This window comes from Syzygium oleosum, unplaced genomic scaffold (assembly GCF_021117445.2).
Source record: "Syzygium oleosum isolate NSW1041296 unplaced genomic scaffold, Sole_v2.1 Sole_v2.01, whole genome shotgun sequence".
Lineage (NCBI taxonomy): Eukaryota > Viridiplantae > Streptophyta > Magnoliopsida > Myrtales > Myrtaceae > Syzygium > Syzygium oleosum.
In genome coordinates, this window is record NW_026607485.1 from 31,114,283 (window position 1) to 31,125,208 (window position 10,926).

Consider the following 10,926-nt stretch of genomic DNA (forward strand, 5'->3'; position numbering starts at 1 on the left):
ATTGCCAAAGGGCTTGGTGGCTAACCCTAATAAGCCCACCGGTTACAAATGAGAGTACTATGCAGCCGGAATCACATCAAGTGGCACTCCCTTTGACAGCACTTGATAAACCAGACCGAGGCAATTATTGCCCAAGATAGGCCCAACGTGGTATTTCTAATGGAGACAAAAAATCAAGAACCCGTTGTTCAACTTTTTGAAGAGGAGATTAAAATTCAATTCCTATTTTGTTGTGAACCCGATAGGGACTGCTGGGGGACTAGCTGTTTTGTGGAATGATGGCTCATGCATCAAAGGAGATGATTAACGTCCTACTTTCTGTTCCTAAAAATCAGATCCGAATGCGAATTTCCTTCGTACATGCGCTAAAGGATTTCAGAGGCAGACTACTTCTTTGGGATAGATTAAGGCATGTGAGCAGGATAGATAGCCTTCCGTGGGTCTATATGGGTGACTTCAATGAGGTCCTTTATCATTGGGAGAAAAAAGGAAGACGAATGGCGGAAAATTATCGTTTAGTTGCTTTCCAGGATTGTCTAAATGATTGCTCTCTGATGGAAGTAGATTGCAAAGGGTGTGCTTACACGTGGGCTAATAATAGGAAAGGGGCTGATTTTGTGAAGGAAAACTAGATCGTGTGGCTTGCAATTTAAAATGGCGTCTTACATTCCACGGAGTCAAGCTTTTGCTCTACCTGCAAGTGGGTTGAGACCATAGTCCTTTCTTGCTTTCTCTAGCGGATCAATCGGTTAAAAATGTAAGGAATTTAGGTTTGAAGCATTCTGGGTGGAGGATCCTGAATGTTTGGATGTTGTATCAAAAGCTTGGGATTCGGTTGCTAAAGGTGATGAGAAAATAGTGGTGAAATTGGGGAGGGTATCTAGAGACCTAATGACATGGAGCAAGCAGAAATTTCCCAACAACTATCGTAGGATAAGGGAGCTGAACCAGGAAATCCAATCCATTACGAATAGTTTGAAATCCTATTTTGATAAGAATAGAATGCAGAGCATTAAACGGGAATTGGAGGATATATGGAGGAGAGAAGACATGTATTGGGGGTTAAGGTCAAGAGTCAATTGGCTTAAATGGGGGACAAGAATACGAAGTATTTTCATGCAACTACAATTCAAATGACGTTCTAGAAACGAATAACCATGCTAAAGGGACTTGACGATGAGTGGATTAGGGACGAAAAGATTCGAAGTCGCGAACAGTTGATTATTTTCAAAGCTTGTTTTCCTCAGTTGGGCCAAGAAACTTTCGCCCGGTAATTGACCACTACCCATGTGTAGTCCAAGCCGAAGTTAATGGAGAACTCGCTCAAGTAACGATGGAGGAGGTTTGGAAGGCGGTTGTTCAGCTTGGAGCGGCTAAAGCACTGGTCCGGATGGGCTTAATCGTATTTTCTTTAAACACCATTGGGATATCATAAAATGGGATGTGTTTACCACTTGTCCAATCTTTCTTTTGACAGGTTTCTCGATCCTAAGCTAAATAGAACCCATATAACCCTTGTTCCTAAAACTCCTAACCCAGAAAAGCTTGAAGAATACCGTCCAATTAGTCTTTGCAACTTTGTTTATAAAATCATCTCAAAAATCTTGGCAAATAGGCTAAAGAGGTGGTCACTGATTTGATTCTTGAAGAACAAAGTGCTTTTGTTTGTGGCCAAGCAAATACAAGACAACATTTTGATTGTACAAGAGGTCTTGCACTAGTTGAGAACCAGGGATAGACTAAGGAAATTCCAAGCGGTTTTAAAATTAGATATGCAAAAGGCCTATGATCGAATAGAGCGGGACTTCCTGGAAGCTTGTATGATCAAAATGGGTTTCAATGATAAGTGGATCAGTTGGGTCATGCAGTGTGTGACAACAGTCTCTTTCAGCGTGAAGTTTAATGGAGAATCCCTCCCTTTCTTTAATCCATCAAGAGGTATTAGGCAGGGAGATGCTCTTTCCCCATACTTGTTTATTCTTGTGGCTAATTGTCTATCTTTCATGATAAATAAAGCAGTGTATAATGGAAGTATCAAGGGCATCAAACTGAACAGATTAAGTCCGACACTGTCACACCTCCTATTTGCTGACGACTCAGTCTTTTTCCTGGACGGAACTTTATTGGAATGCCAAAATTTCTCAGCGATACTCAATCAATACTGTTATGCATCAGGTCAAGCCATTAACTTAAACAAGTCAGGCATTTATTTCTGCAAGGGATGTCCTCATGTACTAAGAGAAAATATGGCGAAAGAGTTAAGGATACTTGAGATTGGCCACACTGGTAAATACTTAGGTATACCCTCGGACTGGGGCACATCAAAGAGGAATATGTTCGCCTGGATTCTTGGAAGAGTAAATGCTAAAATGGAAGGTTGGAAGGAACAATTATTTTCTAAAGATGGAAAGGAGATTCTTCTGAAAACAGTGGTACAAGCCCTTCCCAACTATGCTATGTCGATCTTCAAAATACCCATCTTTGTTTGTAAAGCTATTGAGAGAAAGATCGCAAACTTTTGGTGGAAATCTACTGCTTCCAAAACAGGACTTCATTGGAAAAAAATGGGACATCCTAAAGATGAGGAAAGACAAAGGAGGTATGGGGTTTAGAGATCTTATTTCAGTTAATAAGGCTATGCTCGGTAAACAAGCATGGCGACTTTCGCAGAATCCTGCATCCCTCTTGAGCAAGCTATTCAAAGGTGTTTACTTTCCTCGAGGAGATTATTGGCAAGTCAAACGAGGTTCCAGACCATCTTGGGGATGGCAGAGTTTGTTATTAGGGAGGGATTCTATTGCCAATTCTGTTATGTGGTCGATTGGGAACGGAAAATCAGTAAAAATCAAGGAGCAAAAATGGCTAAAACGAGGAGTAATTGGTGGACCAGCAAATAGAAATGACCCTATCATGGTGTCAGAATTGATCTTAGCTGAGGAAGGAAAGTGGAATACAAAAAAAATAGAGGAGCTCTTTGATGATCAGTTAGTGCAAGAGATTCAAACAATTCCAATTAGACCTTCCTACGCTCAGGATAAATTAGTGTGGATGGGTACCCAATCAGGCCACTATACTGTTAAAAATGGCTACAACATGATCAGAACAGAGATTGAACAGAAGCGCAACACTGAACAAACTTCCTCTTCATACCAAATTCCTAAAACACTTTGGAGAGCTATTTGGGATATGCAGATTTTCCATAAGGTAAAAGTCTTTATGTGGTCTCTTTGTACTAATGCAATCCCTTCAAAAGAGAATCTATGGAAGAGGAATATTATACCTGATCCGTTATGCCCGCTCTGTCGACGGAAAAGGAGACGATTGAGCACATCTTTCGCTTTGTCCTTGGACACAATATGCAGGATGACCTTCACATGAAGCTGCTAATCAACCACCAAGAGATCACAAGAATTGATGTATGGTTAATGCAATTTGCTGGAAAAAAGGCTGATTTACCTCCCTGTCTCTAGTGTCATCTTCTCTGTGGAATATCTGGAAATCTCGAAATAACTCGTTTTCGGGTATACATCCAAATGCCAAAGAAACAGAGAATCATCACTTTTCTTGCAAGAGAATTACGAAAATGGAACCCCACAAACCTGAAATGAGGACAAATCCTACTCTTACTGAGTCACGGACATGGATGCCGCGGAGAGAAAGTCCTAAAGTTTAATGTCGATGCCTCCTTAGTTGATGGATCTGCGGATGGCGTCATAGCTGGTATATGTCGAGATTACACTAGCACAATTGTCACAGCTTCGCAAAATCGGTGAAGGTCTCCTCTATCTCTCAAGCTGAAAGCCTAGCCGTCCTGGAAGCACTCCAAATTGTAGCGTCGATCGAAGACATAACTGATAACTTAATAGTGGAGTCCGACCGTGTGGATCTTGTTGAAGCGTTGAGAAGTGGGTCTGTAGATTTATACAACTGGGAAGAGCGACTCCTTATCATGGATTGTCTTCAACTCCTCAAAGCTCACCCCTCAATCCGCATAGACCATTGTCCGCGGGCTTTAAACGCAACTGCCGATTGGATCGCAAAGACCCAACATCTTGGCTCTCTTCCACAATATTGGCTCTCTGCTCCCCATGCAAGCCCTTTGGGCTCTCTTATGCTTAGATTCTCCTTGTTTTGGACTCTTCAGATCTCCTCCGTAAATGAATTTATTTGTTTCTTCGACCAAAAAAAAAAAAAAATAACGTCCGGCTTGTAGTTTGAGCGAATGGAAGGCCTACATTAAACGTTTACTAATAGTTCATGGACAACATTGACCAAATTAAAAATTCAGGAGCGACATTACACATTATTTTAATTTCCGCTAGATATTCATTTTCATGGTTTTTTGAACAATTATATGTTGTTATTAGTTGGTTTTTGAGTAATATCTACCGTTTACAAGCGGCAGTTCCATCTGTTATGGACTGAAGGATCTCATTGCCGGCTGCCCATCTCTTACAAACTCAAACATGCGGCCAACAAAGCTCCGTCAAAAATTAAGATAAGGGCATCGCTATCTGCTAGTCGGACCCTATAAATATCCACATTCACAGCAAGCTCCTGAGTCAACAAGACGACCCCTTTCATTGACCCCTTCATTAATACCCCCACCATCATCCCCAAAAATCAACTTCAATCGGGCGAAAACCAAACAAAAATGGAGAATCACAGCTTGCTATTCTTGTTCACAACCTCTCTAATAATCAACGCACTCAGTCACAAGCTCTTGCGCAGATTAATCAAAAGAACGCCCAAAAAGAACCACCCTCCAAGCCCACCTTCCCTCCCCATCATCGGCCACCTCCACCACCTCAAGCAGCCCATCCCCGAGACCCTCCTCGCCCTCTCCCGAGCCTACGGCCCCGTCCTCTCCCTCCGCTTCGGCGCCCGCCCTGTCGTCGTTGTCTCCTCTGCGTCCATTGCCGAGGAATTCTTCACCCAGAACGACATTGTCCTTGCGAACCGACCCCAGTCCATCGTGAATAAGCATATCGGGTACAACTACACCACCCTAATGACTGCCCCCTACAGCGATCACTGGCGCAACCTCCGCCGCATCTGCGCTGTCGAGATCTTCTCCTCGTGCTGCCTCAGTGTGTCGCTTGGCATTCGTAAGGATGAGGTCAAGCGCCTCCTGAGGAAGCTACTCTTGTGCCAAAGTGGCGGCGGCTTCGCGAGGGTGGAGCCGAGGGCGGCGCTGACGGAGCTGACGTTCAACGTGATCATGAGGATGTTGGCGGGGAAGAGGTACTGCGGGGAGGACTTGAGCGACGTGGAGGAGGTGGTGAAGTTCAGGGACATCATCCGGGAGCTCGTGAGGTTCTCGGGGATCTCATACGCGGGGGACTACCTGCCTCCACTGAGGTGGATCGACTACGATGGGTTCCTGAAGAGGATGTTCAAGATTGGGAAGAAGACGGATGGGTTCTTGCAGGGGCTGATCAACGAGCACCGGAAGAAGAAGGATGGGTTCTTGCAGGGGCTGATCAACGAGCACCGGAAGAAGAAGGAGAGTGAGGAGGAGAAGAAGAGCATGATCGATCACTTACTGGTGGAGCAGGCGTCGCACCCGGAGTATTACACGGACGAGATCATCAAGGGGTTCGTGCTGGTGAGTATTTCTTTTCATGTCTGGAGAGGTTTTTCGGTTGGTTTGGGTGGTTGCCTGTTTGATCTCTTTTGTTCTTTCTCGGGTTCTACTTGTTGATGAGCTGCGTGTGATTTGAGCGTGGTCCTCTAGATTGATAAAGTTGTGTTTTGAAACATGCTATTTTCCTATACATTCTGCATAATGTATCGGTATTCATGTCATGAAAAATTAAAAGTAGATAGTTCTCGAGTCTTGTGTGTCAATTCAGTTCAGAACTAAAGAATTTGTGTTTTGTAAGATAATACTAAACCATTCATATGTCGATTTGGCTATTCAATTCACAGTACGGTTTTCATAAATTGCTACGGGGTGGACCTACTTTTCGAATTTTCCTTACATAAATCAAATCTTCTTCCATTATTGTTGTAATCTCAAGTATTTTAAGCTGAACGATATAGGTCTAGGTAGAATCAATATTCTGAAATTTTCGATCTTGTATTTAATCTAGATCTGCAGCTTCTAGATTATTATGATCGGCCCTTTCTCAATTTTGTTTTAATTTCCATTTTAGCGATTCTCCTTGTAAGTTGGTAATTTTTTAATAATAGTATTTGAGCTGAATAACAGTTTTTGGGCCACTGTGAGAGTAACAGTATGTTGTGAGCAACAAATTTTTATATAAGTCGATCCCACAACAATTTATAATTATTTATTATTTATTTTTTTGTGGTCCATAACATGTTAATCTCAGAATGGATTAAGGACCGTCACTTAATCATTTCTCTTCAAGAATCAACCATTGCTTAAATGAAAACCTTACCAAAGTTATGATGAAAATTAGGATTTTTATATACTACACAACCTGTGGTACTTATTTGTTGCATAATCTATCTCCTTTATTGTTGATATGCATATTTAACTATTTGAAGAAGATATGGATAGTTGTAGTTTGAAAAATTAACTAATATCCAAATCACTGGCAATGGATGAAAATTGACTAAAATATGAGTTACACAATCCAAGAAGTCATGATATGGTGTATTTCGCTAGGTTTCTTTGTGAGCCTCAAAGAAGACTTGAATTTAATGTCACAATTTTAAATAAGCAGATACTACTAATTGCTGGAACTGATACACAATCTATCACAATTGAGTGGGCGCTCAACAATTTGCTCAACCATCCCAACATCTTAGAAAAGGCAAAAACAGAGATTGACACACACTGCCAAGATCGTTTGGTTGACGAATCGGATCTCTTGAAGCGACCTTCTATTAAAAACATTATCTCTGAGACGCTTTGCTTACACCCACCTGCGCCACTTCTGATACCTCACTACTCATCGGATGAGTGCATAGTAGGAGGTTACGACGTGCCCCATGGCACAATCGTGCTGATTAATGCTTGGGCCATTCACTGAGACCCCGAACAGTGGCCCGATCCAATGGCCTTCAAGCCGGAAAGGTTTGAAAGTGGTGATGGCCAAATGAATAGGTTGATGTTGCCTTTTGGGATGGGGAGGAGAGCATGCCCCGGTGCACCTTTGGCTCATAAAGTGGTGGGCTTGACTTTGGCTTCGCTCATTCAATGCTTTGAATGGAAGAGGATTGGTGAAGAGGAAGTTGACATGGGGAAGGCTGAAGGTCTAACAATGCCCAAAGAAAAGCCATTGGAAGCTTTATGCAAAGCCCGAGAAATGACGAATAGAGTTCTGTTTTAATCATCTAATGATATATGAGGGTGGCCCATTTACGTTGTAGTTTTCAATAACAAGGGTGGCCCATTTACGATGTAGTTTTTTCAATAACAGGTTGGTTTTGATGATGTAATCGTGTGCTAGCATTGAATGCTTTTGTTTCAGTTCATAAGCGCAGCTAAAGAAATATGCATATTTGGTGGACATTGCAGGCCCTTTTTTCAACGACTATGGAGAGAGGTAGTCTCTTTAACACGAAATTAGACATAGGTGAAATGTTCGCACTCCAATATTGGAGAAAAAAATCAATCGAGTCCCAAACCCCTCTTCTAAACCATGCAGTCAAAATCCTTCTTCTAGAGAATGCCAACGTGGCAGCAGAAAATTATATAAGTGGCAACCCTAAAGATGGTTACGATAGGAGACTGAGAAGCGATATTACATTTTTTAGGTCCAATCACATACATGGAGCTCGAAGATTATATGAATTGATGAACACATATTTGAGGTAAAAGATAAAAGTAATAGGCCGTTTGGTTATGTTTACTTTTTCTGTTCTTGAAAGTAAAATATTAGTTTTTCACGTGAAAACACCATTTGAATTGCTATAGACACAATCAATTATTTTAAAAACAAAAATCAACATGATCCATTATTTTGAAATAAATAAAGTGTTTTATTTTTCATAAGTTAAAACTTCTTCACAAAAACATGCATGAGAGATTTTACTGCCTTTGAATTTTTCTGTGAGTGATGAAATTACAAATTTAATAACAGTCGGATATCATTACCATTATATTAGATCTCTCTAATATAAAGTAATGAGAGCTATTGACATCTTTGAAATCAAGGTCGAATTTAAGCAAAATCAAGTTATCCAAGCTCTTAGATATACATGCTTATCAAGTCACTCTCATTGGTTGTTCAAAGCACCACGTAATTCCACTAAAGCAAGAGAAGGGGTGAATATGAAGCCACGACTCCTTCATCAAATCAGCTTCTTACATTATTCTAAAGAAGTCACCCATCAGCCCATTATAATAATAATAATAATATATCAACCAAAAATTAGTAATGACTTGTGTTGGTTTTCCTCATCTAGGGGACATCACTTAACATCTGATTAATTTAACAAGATTCTAATCACAAGAAAATACGTGTATTCTGTTCCTTTCATTGTTTGATTGATTGCTTTGCGAAATATCTTTTTTCCGTTTGGATACGTTTCCAACCGCTAAATTGCAATGATCTTTAACTGCAATTGTTGTTATCAATTCATCTAGTTATCTAGAAGAATTAATTCCGATTGGATCTCCACAGCTGACATAACTTCATGACTCGGACAATGAGACCACGCCAGATATAACTCGTGGGGACAATGATATCTTATTCTACGAGCAAACTTTTCTGTGACCTGCTCCTAAAAGCACTACTTCCCAATTTTGCTATATATGTTGTACATCAACCATTTTCTTTCCCTCAGTTGGTGGCTGGGAGAAACATAGCAGACCAATCTTGCTCATCCTGTCCAAACTCATCCTAAATTTAAACCTGAGGATGGAACTTTCTCCATCCTCCACCTTCTTTCCTCTGGCTCTCCTCCTCCTCATCACTCTTAAACTCTTGTCGCAATGGCTAAACCGACCCAAGAACCTCCCACCAAGTCCACCTACCATCCCCATAATCGGCCACCTCCACCTCCTGAAATTCCCCCTACACCACACCCTCCACGCCCTCTCCCAAATTTACGGCCCCATCCTCTCCCTCCGCTTTGGCTCCCGTCGGGTGGTCATCATCTCGTCAGCGGCAGCCGCTGAGGAGTGCTTCACTGCGAACGACAAAGTCCTCGCCAACCGCCCCGACCTTCTTATGAACAAGCACCTAGCCTACAACTCCACCACCGTCCTCGCGTCCCCTTATGGCAACCACTGGCGCAACCTCCACCGCATCTGCACCCTTGAGATCTTCTCCCCCACCCGCCTCAACAGCTTCTTGCCCATCCGGAGGGACGAAATCAAGCGGCTTCTCCTAAAACTCCACAAGACCTCATCCAGCGATCAAGCGCCTGATGAGGGTTTCACAAAGGTCGAGCTGAAATCAATGATCTCAGAGCTGACGTTCAACATCATATTGCAGATGGTCGCTGGGAAGAGATACTACGGCGACGACGTGAGCAACATCAAGGAGGCAGCGTCCTTCCAGGAAATACTGAAAGAGATCTTGAGGTACAGCGGGGCTTCAAATCCGGGGGACTTCTTGGGGGTTTTGAGTTGGGTCTATAGGGGTTTCGAGAAGAGAGTGTTGAGGCTGAGCAAGAGAACGGACGAGTTCTTGCAAAATTTGATTGAAGAACACCGAGAAAGTTATAAAAATGGTGTTTGTGGTGGTTCAGAGAGCAAGAACACTATAGTGGATCATTTGCTGTCGTTGCAAGAGTCACAACCGGAGGATTACACTGACCAGATTATTAAAGGGCTTATTCTGGTACGGCTTGTAGCTTTCAATACAAAAATCTATTTGAAAGGGAAAGAGAACGAAGTATATCTCCATTACAATTTGTCCGTTAATTTGGATTTGTCACTTCTAATAATAGTTTTCTAAAATAAGTCAAAATAAAATACCAAATAGAAGGGCGGTTTGCCAACATTCAAATGCACTACAATCAACATTAAAATGCACATCGAGTCCCAAGTCTTTTCCTTTTATAAGAGTATAAGTCAAAATTTGAAGGCCACAGCTACAATAGATTCATATCAATAATTTATCTCTTACTTTCTTTTTCTCTGCTATACATAGGTTATGATTTTAGCCGGTACCGACACTTCAGCCGTGACACTTGAATGGGCAATGTCGGAGTTACTCAATTATCCTTATGCTTTGAATAAAGTTGCGCGGGAGTTGGATAATGTAATTGGCGAGCAACAATTGATAGACGAAGCCGACACATCGAAGCTTCCCTATCTCCACAGCATTATATCCGAAACACTGCGATTACATCCATCAGCTCCACTTCTTGTACCACACATGTCCTCCGAGGATTGCTCAATAGGTGGATACGATGTTCCTCATCTCACCATTGTACTAGTCAATGCATGGGCCATCCACAGGGACCCGAAATTGTGGGATGACCCGACTAGTTTTAAGCCAGAGAGGTTTGAAAATGGTGAAGTTGGTCCGTACAAGTTCTTGCCGTTCGGGTGCGGAAGGTGGGCATGTCCCGGAGCGGGCTTAGCTCAACGGATCGTGAGCTTAGCTTTAGGCTCTTTGGTTCAGTGTTTTGAATGGAAGAGAGTCAGCCAGGAATTAGTGGACATGACTGAAGGAAGAGGCGCAACTATGCCTAAGGTGGTGCCCTTGGAGGCAATGTGCAAACCTCGTATGATCATGGCCAAGATTATCGATCAGTGAGTAACGATGGACACGTTGCTTTTCCTACTGTTTATATTTTTACCAATCCTGAAATGTAACGAAACTTGATAGATGTAAACTTTAATCAAATAATGTTGTGTTGTGAGAATTGTGTATAAAATTAATGTATGGAGTGACGTGGCAAGCTGTTATTAATTATTTAACTAAGTTCATTTGTTCATATGATCGCTTACGATTTGTTACACCGCTTAGTATACCACTTCAATTATGTAGCATT

The 10,926-nt window shown here is 41.9% G+C and overlaps 1 protein-coding gene and 1 pseudogene across 1 annotated transcript; both read left to right on the forward strand.

The window, feature by feature from the left end:
- The first annotated feature begins 4,583 nt into the window (after nt 1-4,583).
- LOC130137466 (cytochrome P450 81E8-like) lies at nt 4,584-7,304 on the forward strand (annotated as a pseudogene).
- A 1,470-nt stretch (nt 7,305-8,774) lies between these two features.
- On the forward strand, nt 8,775-10,819 carry LOC115664628 (cytochrome P450 81Q32-like). The gene is made up of 2 exons (XM_030586533.2): nt 8,775-9,764; nt 10,077-10,819. The coding sequence occupies exons 1-2, from the start codon at nt 8,838-8,840 to the stop codon at nt 10,686-10,688; spliced, it is 1,539 nt and encodes a 512-aa protein (XP_030442393.2). The 5' UTR covers nt 8,775-8,837; the 3' UTR covers nt 10,689-10,819.
- Nucleotides 10,820-10,926: the final 107 nt, after the last annotated feature.

Excerpts from the sequence above, each read along its gene's own strand:
- LOC115664628 (XM_030586533.2), top strand. The coding sequence starts at position 8,838 with ATGGAACTTTCTCCATCCTCCACCTTCTTTCCTCTGGCTCTCCTCCTC. Across the intron at positions 9,765-10,076 it reads TTATTAAAGGGCTTATTCTG|GTTATGATTTTAGCCGGTAC; the intron begins GTACGGCTTGTA and ends TGCTATACATAG.